At 38.7% G+C, this 18,261-nt stretch overlaps 1 protein-coding gene across 11 annotated transcripts in view; it reads right to left on the bottom strand.

The window, feature by feature from the left end:
- agbl5 (AGBL carboxypeptidase 5) overlaps positions 1 to 18,261 on the bottom strand; it is a 131,402-nt gene that overhangs the window by 86,541 nt on the left and 26,600 nt on the right. For all 11 annotated transcript variants that reach the window (XM_087977088.1, XM_087977094.1, XM_087977098.1 and 8 more), the window contains 4 exons: positions 6,455 to 6,621; positions 3,855 to 4,032; positions 2,848 to 3,026; positions 1,988 to 2,558 (listed from right to left, as the gene is read on the bottom strand). In XM_087977088.1, the coding sequence (XP_087833214.1) occupies positions 1,988 to 2,558; positions 2,848 to 3,026; positions 3,855 to 4,032; positions 6,455 to 6,621 (1,095 nt within the window). The remainder of the gene's footprint in view (positions 1 to 1,987; positions 2,559 to 2,847; positions 3,027 to 3,854; positions 4,033 to 6,454; positions 6,622 to 18,261) is intronic.

The following is an 18,261-nucleotide window of genomic DNA, read 5'->3' as shown; positions in this document are numbered from 1 at the left end:
TTAAGATAAATGCCTACTTCTGCCCCTGTGTCTTATGATCTTATAACATTCAACCTAATCAGTAGCAAAAATGATTCCATTTTAATGTTCTATGACATGGAAACAACAGATTTACAATGAAGCGTGGAAAGCAATAAAAGAAAGAGGCAGTGCAAATCTTATTTTTAATACTGTAAACTATGCTGAAGGCTTGAAGTCTTTAAAAGACAACTGAAATCTCAAGTTTAATTAAGTTTTTCAGATCCAATATCCTTTTACTTAGATCCCCAACGAATGGAATGGCCGAAACACTCCACTCGTTTCAACTGATATGAAAGAGTGCATTGCTCAAAGTAGTACCTGAAAGCCATACCCTCCTCAGGCAAATAACATATCCTAAAGAGGAACAAGAACAACATCAGCAGTTAACCAAAACAGAAATAAAGAAAGGGGAGAGGAAAAGTCTGTAATAGGATGGAAAGCAGAAGTGGAGCAGCGAAATCGACATTTCGGGCAAAAGCCCTTCATCAGGAAGGGCTTCTGATGAAGGGCTTTTGCCCGAAACGTTGATTTCGCTGCTCCTTGGATGCTGCCTGAATTGCTGTGCTCTTCCAGCACCACTAATCCAGAATCTGGTTTCCAGCATCTGCAGTCATTGTTTTTACCTGGAAAGCAGAAGTGATTAAATTCCAAAAGGGAGGAAGGAGAAAGAAAAACAAAAAGGAATGGGCTAATGCTCTGAAATCACAACATTCTCTCAATTCGGACCTTTTGTGCATCCATAAATTCCATTGCTCTACAATTGGCAGCAATCCTCTTAATATACCCAAATCACTCCTCACCTCTTTTTCCTTCTATATAAGTGCTTTTAACATCTACCTCTGACTAGATTTTGGATGCCTGCTTTAATATCACCTTATGTGGTTCACTTTCAAATACTGCCTGATATCCTGATGTTAGAAATAAGTTTGGAAATTTCACACAATTTATGTTATTGGACTGGTTGAATTGATTGGTTAGTTTCCATGATGCAATTCCTGGTTATTTTCGAGGGCATTAAATTTTACAATAATGTGCACACCTTAAAAAGCATCCAATGTCATCTTTGTAGATAGTATATGATTAAACTAATAGGGAGACAGAAAAAGTTACACTTTTAAAGTTTAAGGATGCAATATCAAATGCACTGAAATATTTTAAAACGAGCAGTTTGCACCAACTTTATTACAGTATATCCAAATCTTCATGATATCGGACATCATTTTCTGTTGTCCGCTAATGGTATTCACATAAAAATATATTTACAGAACTGAGATCCCTCAAGCAATGTAAGGACTCTATAATAATAACATCTCATTTTATATTTTATGTTAGAATGCAATAAAATCACTATGTACTCAGATAAAATATGTTAGTTCAAGGGTTGTGTAAAGATTTGTAGCTCGGGTGCCAGTTGCAGTTGTCATACGTATGTTCACCAAGGACATCATGTGCAGGACAAACATGGTGTACAAGATTCCATGCAGAGACTGCACAAAACATTGTATAGGACAAACAGGCAGAAAACTCGCGATCTGCATTCATTAACATCAACTAGCCACTAAACGGTATGACCAGCTATCCTTAGTATCTATACACACAGAAGACAAGGACCATAAATTCGACTGGGGACAACACAACAATAACAGGACAAGTCAAACAGAGGACAGCCAGAGAATTCCTAGATGTTTGCCACTCTCAGTGGACTCTATCAATAAACACATTGACCTAGACCCAATATACTGACCACTGCAACAAACAACCGGAAGCAGCGGGAACGCAACCAAATAAATTTCAACCGACACAGTACAGCAGCACTTCAAAGGAGACTCCACAGCATTGATGATGTCCCTAGAAATGGGACAATATGTCTGCAAACCAAATTCCCAGCTCAGTGAACATACCCACAACAACTGCAAAATGTGTTAGTCTTGGGATTCATTGAACAAATAATACACTTAATACTAACCTGGTTATTTTCACCAGGAAGTGAATTTCCATACATAAAACAACCCCGCTTTGAGGCATGGCCATGCAAGTCCACATAGTATGCAATTCCACTTTCATGTGGAGGAATGTGCTCAGCAGTTTCTGAAGGGTCAAAACTATCAGTTGCCTTCTCGCAAAGTGCACCATTACCACTCGATGAAACTGTTTTTCCATTGTGTGTTTCTGAAAGTGGCTGCCCATTGTTATCTTTGCCTTGAATTAATGAATCTGAATGGTCAATATCTTTACAGGAAATTATACAATCTACTTCCCCATTTTCAAAGTTTTTTATATTTTTGCTTTTCTCCATCTCTGACAGAGTGGTCTCAAGAGAGGTAGAAGTCGTATTGATGGAATGGTTCAAGTCTTTTGTGCATAGAGGACCACTGGATGACAATGAAGAGAACTTTTTCCAGTCACAATTACCCAAAGACACACGATTGTTAACGTGATGATACAGGATGACTGCACGGGCCGCATAGATTGAAGGGTGCAAATTAAAATCTGGATTCAAGTATAAACGATTCAGATTCACACCTCTAGAGTCAGTACTGCAAAATACAAAACACAGAAACATAAATTGAAACAGAACAGGTTAAGGCATTCAGCCACTATGCCAATGCTGCCTTTCTGGTAAAGCTCTCTTATTAATTCCACTTTCTTGCTGTTTCCTAAAGCTCAATACAGTTTTTGTATTTCCAATGCACACCAGAATCTAATGCTGATGCTTTGTTAATTTGGTGCTACAACCAATGTTGGCAGAACCAGGTATTCAAAGACATAATCGCAGCAGTTCCCTGATTGAATAATATTATAACATCTTAACATTTGCATGCTTACCGATAATGTCCCCTCACTACACCATCTGGATTCAACATGGGTATAAGTTTAAAGACAAACATTCGTCTCAACATACGAGCACGATGATCATCAGCCCGTAAAATAAACTCTAGGAAACCATTGAAAACAAAACTAGAGGGAGTTTCACCAGGATGTACTCGACTGCTGAGGAAAAACACCTGGAACAGAAGAAAAGCTTGATTTAATTAATTTATACAATCAATCAATCACAGAGACAAATGATTTAGATCACAGAAGTTCATTTGACTGGGGATGATTTATTTAGCCTGGGAATTAACAGTTAAAATAAAGTTGGACTTGTGCTTTGCTTTGGCCCACAGTTGTTTTGTAGAGTCGGGCACAGCACTCAAGTTCTTTCTCAAAATACTAAAACCTTTTTTGAGTTTATATTAAGACAGCCAACAATTATGAGTTGTGTTTCTAAGGACTTCATTTGGCTGCTAAGGCCTGGAAATAAGAATTAAATCAGTGCACCACAACTCCAAACAAAGTGTGATGAAGTGTTCATGTTCATTTGAGGATAAAAGACTTCAGTCACATGGAGAGACTAGAGAAACTTGGGTTGACCCCTCAAAGTAGAGAAGCTTTGATAGCATTATTCAATCATGAAAACAGAACAACATCAGCAGCCAGAGAACACTTGGCAAAAAAAACCATAGGCAATATTAGGGAAAACAATACGGGATACTGTATGTGGATTGTACTGCCTGGAAAGGTGTTGGAAGCAGATGCAACTAAACTTTTAAAGGAAATGTGGATAAATATTTGAAAATGAAAAGCTGTATGGCAATGAAGAAAAAGTAGAGGTGTAGGATTAGCTTTTATCAAATATTGATCAAAGGCCTATTTCTATTTGGATTAATTAAATGAATAAACCAAATTTAAACCTAGAGATTATGGTAAACAATTTTTAAACTAAGACCTCAACATGTGGCTTTTGAACAGAAAGTCAACTAAGTTGAATACAGAACTTTGGATTTTCTTACTTGTTTCCCAGGAAACTGCTTTGGGCGAGGAATGGAATCATCTGGAAAAAGCTTGTCAAGTCTTGGTTCACATTCTGCTGCCATTCCATCGCATGAAGTAATGGTGATAAGATCAACACGTCGTTTGTCCAAGGAATAACACAGAGGCTCACGGTGATAGTAAATACTATCTGGAGGACTGAAGCGAAATTTCCTAGTGTTACAAGTTATTCACTTCACAAATTTAAATTCATACAATAAGATAAGAGCACTTCAAAAAGGAATATTTGTCCATGTTCAAATCAAACTGCCTCCCCATATACAAAGAAAGGGTAAAGAGATAGTTTTTTTTAGGGATAACTGAAGGAGAACTCCATCTTCAAGTTCTTGCCAGTAGCCTATAGGAACTCTAATACGCAACACAGACATTCCTGTGTTAAGACCATAAACAATTACAAATGGAGGACCCCAGTGAATCAGTGAGTCATACATTGACCTTTTATTTGGGATCGGAGATCAAATTAAATCTTGACAGAAGAAATGGATGATCTATTTGCCTGTTAACCACAAAAATAATATAAAAATGGGATTGAGCAGTCTAAATTAAATTCTTTCTCAACACAGGTCTACAGCACAAAACCATCTTCAATTCAGTGCAAATTTACATTCTTGCTCAAAGGCTACTGAATGGTGCACAAAGAAATTTGCAATGGTAAAGCAGAGGTAACCAGAGGTTAGGGTGGGAGGTACAATGTTGGGTAGGTTATTTGGACTTTGCTCTGTATTTCAATAGCTGACACAGAAATGTCTAATATTGATATCTCTTACTCTGGCAATAAAAGTAAAGTACACTTTTTTTGGAAAAGCAAATCACAGCTTCAATTTAAAATATTGCACAGAAGATGCTGCCAAAGAAGTCCGATAAAAAATAAATTGATAGGATGTAAAAGAAGAGTTTGGTATACTTTCCTTATTGGTCAGAGCATTGTGGACAGGAGTTAGGAGGTCATGTTGTAGCTAAACAGAATATCAGTTAGGTCACTTTTAGAATATTGTGCGCAATTCTAGTCTCCTTCCTATTGGAAAGATGTTGTGAAACTTGAAAGGGTTCAGAAAAGATGTACAAGATGATTTAGGGACATAAGAAAATAAAACAGCAGTAAATGCCTTGTTTCCTGTTCAATAAAATTATGGATGATCTGTAATCTAATGCCATATATCTAAATGGTCAATAAATATGATGAATAGCTGAGATCCCAAAGTAGATTCTCGTTGGATACCATAAGTCAAATCTTTCCAATTAGAGTACCTGGCCATCATCACTGCCCTGTTTCCTGCTGATTTCCCAATAGTAAATAACTATAGACATTATATTTCTCTGTATACTGTACTTAGCTTTTAAAAGCCATTCAACTAGACTCATCAGGCAAGTAGTTCTGAAAATTTGCCATTTCAGTCTCTTGGTCCTTAATTATAAACATGCCCGACAACAGATGTTCATAAAACTTGTCTATAATTCCCTGGTTTCTCTCTCTCATCTTTCTTGAATAGAAGAGTGACTTTGGAAGATTATAACTCAAGTGTCTCCAATGCTCTAAGCTACTTCCATTAAATTCTTGGGATTGAAATCATCTGGTCTTAGTTAGCTCTCACTCTTTCCTAAAATTTTCTTCTTTATTTGCTATTTGTTTACATTAACACTGCAGAGTCGCTAACCCTGGTCCAATGGACATTTGGAATGCTGGCTTCTTCCTCAACTGTAAATTCCGAATCACAGTAATTATTAAGCAGTTCTGCAATTTCCCTATTTGCATTGATATTATCACTACCATTGGTTTTTAAGGGTTTGTCACTTGTTTGCTTTACTGCACTGCAATAGAGATGGTAAGTATTGAATCCATCCTTACTTCCAGACATTCTTTCGCCATCCTCTTAGTTGGTTCAGCACCATTCAATATTTCTACTATTCTTATTTTATAACGTGAAATATCTTGCACTGTTCTATACTGAATTCGACTGACTGAAATTTTGTTCCAGCGCCATCTGTAATTTTTTGGCGGATAATTTAGCATCTGCAAAATTGGGCATATGGTGCATTTCTGAATTCAGGCCATTTACACATTAGAAGCAGCAGAAACCCCAACTTAGCATCTCTACTCAATATCTTACCACATTACATTAATCGCTATCTACTGCCTAATATCTATTTCACCAACTCCCTAATCTTCAAAATGTTTGTAGAACAGCCATTTCTTATTGATTTTGCAATTACAGCATTCAACTAATGTACACATAATGGGTCTTCAATACAATCACAAATACACGACAGTAACTTGATGATCAGGTCCTGATGAAGGATCTGAACTCAAAATGTCGATTACTCCACCTCCTGATGCTGCCTGGCTTGCTGTGTTCTTCCAGCCTCATGCTGGTCTACTATGAACTAATGGGAAGCAAGCTCACTGAAGTGAACAACAGCAGTGCATTTCCAGTCATCAACTTACATATCAACAAAAGCTAAATACAAGTTGTTTCTCAAAGGGCAACAATATTTGCATGGAAATCATTTGGAAAATTAATTGCACAAGGTGCTCAATTGAAATTCTCAGACTGCATCCTACCTCTTCGTAGTCAGGTGTTTACAATATTCAAACTTTTCATCCAGTTGCATCAACATCTCTTGACATTCAGAATATGTGAATGGAAAGCAAAATGCAAAGTAGGTTGTTGCTCCACGATACTCAAGAAAACGATGCATGAAGGAGAGAATAAACTGGTTTTCCACCATCTAAATTGAAAGAAAATGGTGTTAAAAGAAATGACAAGCATTTTATAAAAACAAACTGTTGAATCCTGCATCTGACAGTCATCTATTCAAACTGTAATTCAGCACATTGTAGGAGTAAAACATTGAAGGGTAGACACAAAATAAATAGCATTCCAGCCTTGGACAGTCTCAGAACAGCACTGATTGTCGTAATTACAGAACAGGACAATTTTTCCTCCATCTCATCCACATCAGGTTTTACTAGAGCAATTTAATCATCCCCATTTCTCACTGTCCTCGTAGCCCTGTATGTTTTTGTTCAAGCAACGCATCCAATTTCATTTTCAAAGCATTCATCGTCTCTGCTTCCACCTATCTCATGGGTACCAAGTTCCAGGTCATTACCACCAGTAGTGGAAGACAGTTCTATCTCCTCAAATCTCGTGCTGAAAATCTTAAATCTATATCCTTTCATCCTTATCCCATCGTCTTATGGGGGCCGGTTTACTTTGTCTATGTTAATTAAACCATCATAATCTTTGCACCTCTGTCAAATTTCAACCTCCCTTGAAAGAAAATCCCAATTTCTCCAGCTTAACCTTAAAGATAAAAATCCCTCATCTTTGAAATCATCCTGTTAAATCTTCTGTGCACCCTCTGAAGGAACATCATGTATTGACCATCCCACTCATCATTTCATTGACATTCACGAGATTACGTACATGGGAGATATAAACAAACAGGTTATTTGGTCCAACCATTGTTTATGCCACACTTGTGCCTCCAACCATCTTTCCTAATCCAATCTAACATAATTCTCCATTCACATTTGCCTCACATGCTTGTTAAATGTCCCCTTAAATGGATCCATGCTATCACTGCCTGTGATAGCAAGTTCCACATTCTCACCATTCTTTGAACTCTCTATTGGATTTCTTCATCATCGTTTCAGATTGATAGTTTCTAGCACTTTTCAAAAATGAACATTTCTTTGCTTTGGTTAAACTGACTTGGCAAGGGGTGGGAACCAAGTGAGAGAATTAGAAAGGACTACCAGAATGCACAAAATACTTGGATACACAGATAGCATTAGTATACAGGTGAAAGTGAAGTCAATAGGTGAATTCATTGTAATGAAGAAAGCAATGAAATCTAAATCACAGAATATTAAATTAAGATTGGGGAGTTAGAAATGCAGATTGCTATGACAATAACAAAGACCTAGCTCAAGGAATGGCAGAACTGGGTGTTAAATATGCCTGCGTACAAGGTGTAGAGAACAGATATACTAAAAAGAGGAGAGGTGGTGGTCTTGAAGGGCAGTTTTGAAGTACAATAGAAAGAGAATATCCCAGAGGTTCAAAGTCAGAATCAACCTGGCTAAAGCTAAGAAACAAAATGTGTGCAGTTATATAGATCACCAGCTAGTGGGAAGGTTGTAAAGGAACAAATCTGCAGGAAAATTACAAAGAAATGCCAACATTATAGACTTGTTGGGACTGGGGACCTTGATTATCCAGATGTAAATTGCGACAGTGGTAGCATTAAAGGCAGAGAGCAGCAAACAGTCCTAGATGATGTTTAGGAAAATCTCCTACATCAGTACATGTCCAGTCCAACTAGAAAGGATGCACAATTGGACCTGATTCTTGGAAATGATATGAGCCAAGTAGATCAACTATCATTGAGGGAATATTTCAGACAGAGATCATTGAGTTGTAAGATTTAGTATGATGATTAAAAATAGGATAATAAGCAATCCCGAGTAAGAATAATTAACTGAGGACAGCTAAATTCAATGGGGCAAGAACAGAGTTGGGAAAGATAGATGGGAACAATAGGCTGACAAGAAAAATTGTAGCTGAACAATAGACTGCCTTTAAAGAGGAGATGGTTTGGATACAAATACTGTATGCTCAAAAATTATAAGTGTTCTGAATGGACTTGTGTTTCGACACAAAAGGTTTAAAGAATACTCATCCTGCAAAGAACAGACAATATACTAAGTATCACTTGAGGTAACCTGTTTAAATTTAAGCTAAAACCAGCATCTCTTTTCATATAACCAATTAAACAAGGAGTTTAAAACATCAGTGAAGAAAGCGAATAAATGTATCAACAAGATTCAGATACAATTTGGAAAATTATATATATCAACCAACTTGAAAATGGCATGGGGGGCTGGGGGCAACCAGCTTCAAAAATAACTTACTGAAAAATAATATGCTTAGAAGTGCATGATTATTAACATGCTAGTCAGGCAGTGACTTGTGGCATGGAGACATACTCAAACCTTAGGATATCACAAGTTGCTGGAGAAGCTTTATGCTTCATTATGAGATATGTACGGCTCTACTATGTATAACCATATGGTCCATCACTTTTCCAAGTATTGGACTATGAAACTAACACAAGGTTGAATTAGATATGTCCAAACATGTTCACAGTTTTGACTGAGCTACTCTCATAACTCAGAGTGGAGAAAGTGAGTAACAGAGGAAGTAAAATAGATAAATGCTCCCAAAAAACTGCAAAAATGGTGTAATACCAGCCCAGAAGCTACAAGAGCCTTGTTCTTAATATTATAATTTAGATTTTCATAGTATTGTAAATTACAAGTGACATTTTATATAACAGTAATTGCATTAAACTATCCTTTCACGTTCCTGCATTTTTAGGCATGGGTGAACACACCACCCTCCATCCATCATCCAGTTGCATGGACTCATTTAGTTGCAGCCTCAGAATCACATGCAATGGCTTCACTTTTCATTACTGCAGTTCCCCAATAGTCCCCGACTCCTAATTCTCATCTACATGCTACCTGTTAACAACATCTTCCAAAATCACAATGCCAGGTTTCAAATTCACAATGATGACTCCAAATTCAACCTCAAACCCTTACACTTACCAGGTTACTTATCTAACATCCAGCCCGAAATGAACAGGAACTTCCTCTATTAAATAATGGCAAAGCCAAAGCCATTATCTTCAGTCTGTGCTGCAAAGTCTATTACTTGACATTGACTTCAAACTAAAGACAGTAAGACATAGCAGCAGACACATAGAAATGTAAACCATAGAGCAAACGAATAGATGTAACGCAGTCAACCTATGATCACATGTGACCATCCAACCTGGTGCCCTATTCCCACTTTCTTCCCATACTCTCCGATTCCTTTAGCCCCATGGAATTCTACCTATCTCCTTTTCTGAAAACACTGCTTGCTGAGAAAATAAATTTCAGCATGGTGGCTCAGTGGTTAGCACTGCTGCCCTGCCTCACAGTGCCAGGGACCCTATTCAATTTCAGCCTCAGGAGACTGCGTGGAGTTTGCACATTTTCCCCATGTCTGCGTGGCTTTCGTTGGGATGCTCCAGTTTTCTCCCACAGTCCAAAGATGTGCAGATTAGGTGGATTGGCCATGGGAAAATGCAGGGGTACAGGGATAGGGTATGGAGTGGGTCCAGGTGGGATGCCCTTCAGAGGGTCAGTGTGGACTTGATGGGCTGAATGGCATACTTCCTCACTGTAGGGATTTTATGATTCATCTCTGTTATAAATGATTTGCTCTGAATCCTAAGACTGTGACCCCTGGTTTTGGACTTCTTGGTCACTGGAAAATCTTTCTGCATTTACCGTCTAGTCTTCTTAGAATTCTCTAGGTTTTTTTTTGAGGTCCTCTCTCATTCTTCTAAACTCCAGTGAATATAATCTTCTTCATATTGTCGACCGGCTATCCCAGGAATCAGTCTGGTAAACCTTTGGTCTAATTCCTCCATAATCAGAAGATCTTCCCTCAGATAAGGAGACCAAAATTGCACGCAATATTCCAGGCGTCGTCTCACCAAGGTTCGATACAATTGCTACAAGACATCTCTGCTCCCGTATTCAAATCCTCTCGCTATAGATGCCTATATACCATCTACCTTCTTCACTGCTATTCTGTAAGCCATTCAGCACATTGAGACCACCCTATCATTCAATGAGATCATGGGTGATATGATAATCAGCAGCTTCACTTTCTTGCCCTTTCCCCATAATCCTGATTCTCTTACTGATTAAAAATCTCTCTGTCTTGAATATATTTAATGCCTTAGCTTCAACAGCTCTTTGCGGTAAAAAAAATTCCACAGATATACTACACACAAGAAGAAATTCCTCCTAATCTCTGTTTTAAAGATGCAACTCTTTATTCTGAGATTATACCCTGTTGTCCTTGATACACCCACAAGAGGAACAACCTTTTCACATTGAACCTGTCAGGTCCCCTAAGAATCTTGCATGTTTCAATAAGGTCACCTCTCATCCTTGTATATTCCAATAAGTAGTAATCAATTCAACCTCTTTTCATAATGCAATTCCTCGATACCTTCCATCAGCCTAATGAACCTTATCTGGACTGCCTCCATTATCAATGTATCTTTCATTAGAAGGGCCAAAAACTGTATTTGGGCTGGTCTGACTATAACCTTATACAATTTTAGCAAAACCTCACTAGTTTTACACTTCATTCCCTTTGAAATAAAAGCCAACTTCCCTGTTATCTGCTAAATTGAATATTAGCTGTTTGCAATTTGTGGATGAGGACACCCAATCCCTCTGTTCTGTAGATTTCTGTAGTCTTCCTCCATTTAAATAAGATTCATCTCCTGCCAAAGTGCATAACCTCACATTAAATTCCATCTACCAAGTCTTGCCCACTCTCTTAACTTGTCTAGATCCCTTTGCAGACTCTTTGTGTCATCCTCACGACTGGTGTTCCCATCTATTTTTGTGTCACCCTCAAACTTGGCCACAGTGCATTCACTTTCCTCATTCAAGTCACCCTATACCCATCTATCCTACTTCTTACCTCAATGAATGCTAGAATCATCAGGCATGGGTCCCCTGAATGCAAGCCCTGCTGATTCTGCTTGATCATACTGTGTATTTCTAACTGCGCTGCTGTTACATCCTTTACAGTAGCCTCAAACATTTTCCCAAAGACAGACGTTATGCAAACTGGCTTATATAGTTACTTGTTCATTGTCTGCTTCCCATTTTTAAATAAAGATGTTATACTGGCAGTGTTCCAGTCACTGGGACTTTTTCACATCTAAGGATTCCTGGAAGATTACTACCTGTGCATGCGCTATCTCTGTTGCTACTTCTTTTAATAGCCTAGGTTGCATCCCATGAGGTCCAGTTCAATTGCCTTCTCCATGGCAAATGTCAGAGGCTAAATATGTATCTGAAAAGCTTGCTGTCACAATGGAATCCAAGATGGACTTCTAACTTTATATATACTCTATCAACAAGACTGTCTACTTAAACCTGTTACATTGAGAAGGTAGAGGAGGAATCAGGCAATGAAGAGAATTAATATTGGAAAACATGGAAATAATGGAGGCTTTGACAGGTATTTTATATTTGTTTTCATGGTAGAAAACTTAGTGAATCGCCCAGAAATAATCAATATAACTAAGTGAATCATACCATAAGAATTAATATCATAGGCAGAGTTAGGTTCCTTTGAACAACATTTTGCATGGAAAAAAATGTACAAGTTGAAATACTATACATGTGCTACAGCATCGCTGGTTGAAATAACTCTAAAAAATAAAATATATCACTAAATGTTGAAGAAAAACCACAAATGGCAAACTTCCTGTACAATACAAGTTTTATAAGTTACAGATGTATTTTTAAGATTGACCAGGCTCTACCTACTGGCAGAAGTTGGTCTGTGCCAGGAGTTGCAGAGTCTTGGTGCCAACCAATTTCTGCCAGTAGATGGAGCCCTTTGGTTGACGGTCAAAATCAGTGAAGAGAAGGAAACAGCTTGAAAAGCAAACGGAGTAGCATGAAGTAAGAGCAAACAAAGGCAAAGTCAAAAGGAAGGATGCAATGCCATTTGGTGGAGGGCCTAGAGTGGTCTCCTGGCCTCGAGGTGAAGCCTAGTGTGGTCTGAGGTCATGGCGCAGCGTGGACTAGCGGCTCGGTCCCAGTGTGGACTGGGTTGGAAGGACTGTTGTTCTGAAGTTATTATTTCTACATTTTTCTAATTTATTCCTATGATCTGTAATACTCTTTATTTCTTTATCTTTTAAATTTTTTTTTCCAAATAATTTTTACTTAAGAATCTGTACCTAGGTACTTTTGTACCGAGGATGGCACCAGAAGTGGTGACTTGTAAACTTTTCACTGTACTCATTTGAATACATGTGACAATAAAACTAATTCTGATGCATTTCAACATCTCTGTCTTGTGACAACCATCTGTGTGTACCAGGACACCAGACTGAAAGCCGCGAGGAACATTTTCACATCATTTTCTTCTTCAAGACCTGACAATTCTTTAGCCAAAGTTGGTTTTAAAAAGTTAATCTCCACAGAGAAAGCTTTAGCTTTTCCTTTAACTGATGTGTGTGCAACACGTGTTAGTATAAATATACACCCTTCTGAATGACCTGTTATATTCCAAACTGTGATAATGAGGTTTGCCTCTTTTTAATAAAATAGTCATTCCATTGTTCATTAAAGAAACTGATAGTTGAATTTATATTATGAAACAAAAATATATTTGGATTAATGTTTGAAAAATATAACCACACAGATATATTTGGTCATATTTTTAAAAGGTTAATCAATTCTTTTTAAGTACTGAACCAATGGATCATCAGTACTTTCTCTAATTTATTTGGTTGGTGATCAGTAATAAGATCAACATTTTCACAACCTTGAATAAAACAATTCCATTATTTTCTTTCCAAAAATCAGATCTGGAAATCCATGTGCATTACATCAGTGTTGTCAGTGGACCTCACTTTCTAAAGGAATCAAAGATTTGAATTTCATCTTAAAATCAGTACAGCAACAAATGCCAGGCTTCTGCTTTTAATTAGCAACAAAGTAAAGTGTAAAAACAGCTACCACCCTTAAAAAGAAAGGTTTCAGTGAAAAGCCACCTCATGTCACACACTAGTTGAATTTCATTCTCAAAGGAAATTTCCCAGTGTTCCACTGAAGTGCTATAAATAATGGAAATCCTTGTTTGGAGAGGAGGGACATATGCTGACTTCAACACACCTCAGTTTTTCCAGAAATGGTTTGGAAGCAGCCACAAGAAGTGCTGAAACAGGCTGTTTGTAAAGGGCAATATCTCCAGCTTGAAGACTCTGTTCTAATTGCGGTTGAATATTAGGCTCTCTAAGACGAATACTATTCCCCAGCTAATTCTAAATGTCCCATCTATACAAATACATGATCCTATTCACACCCAAACGCCCCTCTATAGAGGGCGTGGTGCTGGAAAAGCACAGCAGGTCGGGCAACATCTGAGGAGCAGGGGAATCGACGTTTTGGGTGTAAGCCCTTCAACCTGATGAAGGGTGTCTACCAGAAACTTTGATCTCCAGCATCTGCAGTCCTCACTTTCTCCTTATATCCTCTGTGCCAATCTTTGCCCTCACACATCCTCATGGCTCCCTGTACTCAGTGCCAATAGGATTCTGGGTAATCTGAGATGGAGGACCAGAATAAATTGTGGCTGTAACAGGTGCTCCTTTTTTGAAGTATTTAGGTGTTGGAGGTGGTTTTCTCGAATTCCAGGAGCAGCAACTACTGTTTCATATGCTGTTGGAACTTTGGGGGAAAAATGATCAAAACAATAGCACTTTTAAAAGGAAGACAAAAAAAAGGCAACGACTACATGGTTAGTGAGGAAGAAAGAGAAAGAAACCTACACTGCTAACTAACACATCAGTTAAGCTGCACAGTTACTGCCTTTGCTGTTTGAGTTTGCATATCTCTGGACATCGGAGTGCATCTAGGAAAAATTAACAAATAATGAAACTCACAGCTGACCTTGGAGAAACTTGAATAAGAGAGCTCACAGCACAGGAACAGATAAGTGCATAATTTTTAACATGTAACCTTGCTCGAAGTCTACAGTAGTGAGTAGAGTGGGTTCTTTCTTGATTCTATGTTTTATTGAGAGCTGTCTTGAATAACATTTAAAAATATAAACCATACGTACTAAGTTTGCCTGCAGCACTGTTTTTTTTTTAAGAGCAAAAAAAATGGTGCTATTTTCTGGATCTATAGACTGTGAAGGAGCAAAGATGGCCTTTAGTAGGATGATGTGCTCTTCCTGACAGATGTGGGAGTTTAGGGAGGGTTTCCAGGTTACTGATGATTATGTCTGCAGGAAGTGTCTTTGGTTGCGAATCCTATCGGATTGCACGGATCAGTTCGAACAGCAGTTACATGCAATGAGGAATTTACAACAGCTAGGGGGTGTGATGAATGGCAGTTTATAGAAGGGGTTAACTCCAGGAAAGGTAGGAAGGGTAGGCAGGTACTCTCCAGTGGAGTCCTCAGTGGTTATCCCCATTCAAAGAAGCATGCTGCTTTGGAAAATGTAGGTGATGGACTCTCAAGGAAATATAGCATGAACAACCAAGTTTCCAGTATTCAGACTGGCTCTAATGTAATGTTCATCAATTCCAATGAATTGACTGTGATAGGAGACTCTCTAGTCAAAAAGATAAACAGATGTTTCTGCGGCCAGCTACAAAAGATCAGAATGGTGCATTGCCTCCCTGGTGCCAGGTTTAAGGATATCTTGGAGAGGGTGCAGAATGTTCTCAAAGGGAAGAGGGACCAGCAGGAGGTCATTGTAAACATTGGAACCAACAACATAGGAAGGGAAAAGCCTGAGATTTTGAAGGCAGAATATAGAAAGTTAGGCAGGAATTTAAAAATGAGGTCCTCGAGGGTAGTAATATCTGGAATACACCCGGTGCTACGAGCTACTGAGGGTAGGAATAAGAGGATAGAGTAAATAAGTGCGTGGCTGAGGAGCTGGTGCAGGGGAGAAGGGGTCAAACTTTTGGATCTTTTGAATCTATTCTGGGGTAGAAGTGATCCTTGCAAGGACTAATATACTGATTTGTTAGAGCTGAACGGGAAGATTTAAATGGTGGGGTGGGGGAGCCCAGTGAAATAGTGAGGAAAGAGATCAATCGGAGACTGGTACCGATGGGAAAAGGAGCAAGTCAAACAGTCAGGGCAGACAGGAACAATGCAGAGAACAAGGTAAGATTGATAAAACTGCATTTACTTCAATGCAAGAGGCCTAACAGGGAAGGCAGATGAACTCAGGGCATGGTTAGGAACATGGGACTGGGATATCATAGAGATTAGAGACGTGGCTAAGAGATGGACAGGACTGGCAACTTAATGTACCAGGATACAAATGCTATAGGAAGGAGAGAAAGGTGGGAGGGTAAGAGAGGAGGGGGAGTAGTGTTTTTGATAAGGGATAGCTGTGGTGAGGGAGGATATTCCTGGAAATACATCCAGGGAAGTCATTTAGGTGGAACTGAGAAATAAGAAAGGGAAGATAACCTTATTGGGATTGTATTATAGCCCCTGAATAGTCAGCAGGAAATTGAGAAACAAATTTATAAGGAGATTTCAGTTACCTATAAGAATAATAGGGTAGTTATGGTAGGGGATTTTAACTTTTCAAACATAGACTGGGACTGCCATAGTGTTTAAGGTTTAGATGGAGAAGAACTTGTTAAGTGTGTACAAGAAAAAATTCTGATTCAATATGTGGATGTACCTACTAGAGAAGATGCAAAACTTGACCTACACTTGGGAAATAAGGCAGGGCAGGTGACTGAGGTGTCAGTGGGGAAGCACGTTTGGACCAGCGACCATAATTCTACTAGTTTTAAAATAGTGATGGAAAAGGATAAACCAGATCTAAAAGTTGAAGTTCTAAATTGAAGGAAGACTAATTTTGACAGCATTAGGCAAGAATTTTCAAAAGCTGATTGGGGGCAGGTAAAGGGATGGCTGGAAAATGGAAAGCCTTTAAAAATTAGATAAAGAGGTTACAGAGACAGCGTATTCCTGACATTGAGGTGCAGGGAATGCTGGAAAACTAGAGAAATTGAGGTTTTAATTAAGAGAAAAAAAGCATATGTCAGGTACAGAATCAATCCTTAAAAGAGTATAAAGGCAGTAGGAGTATACTTGAGAGGGAAATCAGGAGGGCAAAAAGGGCATATGAGATAGCTTTGGCAAATAGGGTTAAACAGAATCCAAAGGGATTTTACAAACACATTAAGGACAGAAGGGTAACTAGGGATAGAACAGTCTCCCTTAAAAAGATGAGCAATACAGCCTACGTGTGGAGACGGAGGAGATGGGGGCAATACTAAAAAAGTATTTTGCACCAGTGTTTACTGTGGAAAAGGACATAGAAGATGCAAAATATGGGGAAATAGATGGGGACAGCTTGAAAAATGTCCAAATTACAGAAGTAGCGCTGGATATCTTGAAATGCATAAAAGTGGATAAATCCCCAGGACCTGATCAGGTGTACCCTAGATCTCTGTGGGAAGCTAGGGAAGTGATTACTGGGCCCTGTGCTGAGATATTTGTATCATCGATAGTCATGAGGTGCCAGAAGTCTGGAGGTTGGCTAATGTGGTGCCGCTATTTAAGAAAGGGTGGTAAGGAAAAGCCAGGGAACTATAGACCAGTGAGCTTGACATCGGTGGTGGGCAAGTTGTTGGAGGGAACCCCGAGGGACAGGATTTACAGTTATTTGGAAACACAAGGACTGATTAGGGATCGTCAGCATGGCTTTGTGCATGGGAAATCATGTCTTACGAACTTGATTGAGTTTTTTGAAGAAGTAACAAAGAGGATTGATGAGGGCAGAGTGGTTGATGTAATCCATATGAACTTCAGTAAGGCTTTTGAATGGTTCCTCATGGGAGGTTGGTTAGCAAGATTAGATCTCATGGAATACAGGGAGAACTAGCCATTTCGTTACCATACTGCTCGAAGTTAGAAGACAGAGGGTGCGACTAGTGCTGGCAAATGGGACCAAATCAGGTTAGGATATCTGGTCGGCATGGATGAGTTGGACCGAAGGGTCTGCTTCTATACTGTATGTCTCTGTGACTCTTTAACATAACCTCCCATTCATATCCATGTGGTCTTATAAGTCCCTATGCCAGCGACAGCAATTCTGATTTCTAAAGATGTAGCTACAAGTTGACTTTGTTTATAATCTTCCCTATTGTGGACAAAATGCTTGTTTAGCAAATAAATCAATCCCATCCTACCCCACGGAATTGGCTTCCATTTTTTGCAAGTAAGTAAGTGTTTAGAGTTACACACTTTACAAGTCAGCAAGTGGGATCAAGCAGGTAATGAGACCCAAGAGTTTAAGATACACAAACACACACATGCAGACTGCACATGGCGAGTAACATTTAGAATTTTATTCGTATTTCAAAATGGGAAACTACATAGATCTTAGAATAATATAGCGAAGTACATCAGCCCTCGATGTTGCATTGACCTGTGAAACCAATCTGAAGCCCACCTAACCTACACTATTGCATTTTCATCCATATATTTATCCAATGACAATTTAAATCCCCTTAAAGTTGGCAAGTGTACTACTGTTGCAGGAAGAGCATTCCAAACCCTTACTACTCTGAGTAAAGAACCTACCGCTGACATCTGTCCTATATCTATCACCCCTCAATTTAAAACCATGTCCCCTTGTGCTAGCCATCACCATCTGAGGAAAAAGGCACTCACTGTCCACCCTATCTAATCCTCTGATCATCTTGTATGTCTCTGTT

This window comes from Chiloscyllium plagiosum, unplaced genomic scaffold (genome assembly GCF_037043375.1).
Source record: "Chiloscyllium plagiosum isolate Xiang-an unplaced genomic scaffold, Cpla_swu_hap1 HiC_scaffold_3, whole genome shotgun sequence".
In the NCBI taxonomy this organism is placed as follows: domain Eukaryota; kingdom Metazoa; phylum Chordata; class Chondrichthyes; order Orectolobiformes; family Hemiscylliidae; genus Chiloscyllium; species Chiloscyllium plagiosum.
This window is presented reverse-complemented; position numbering and strand designations above follow the sequence as displayed.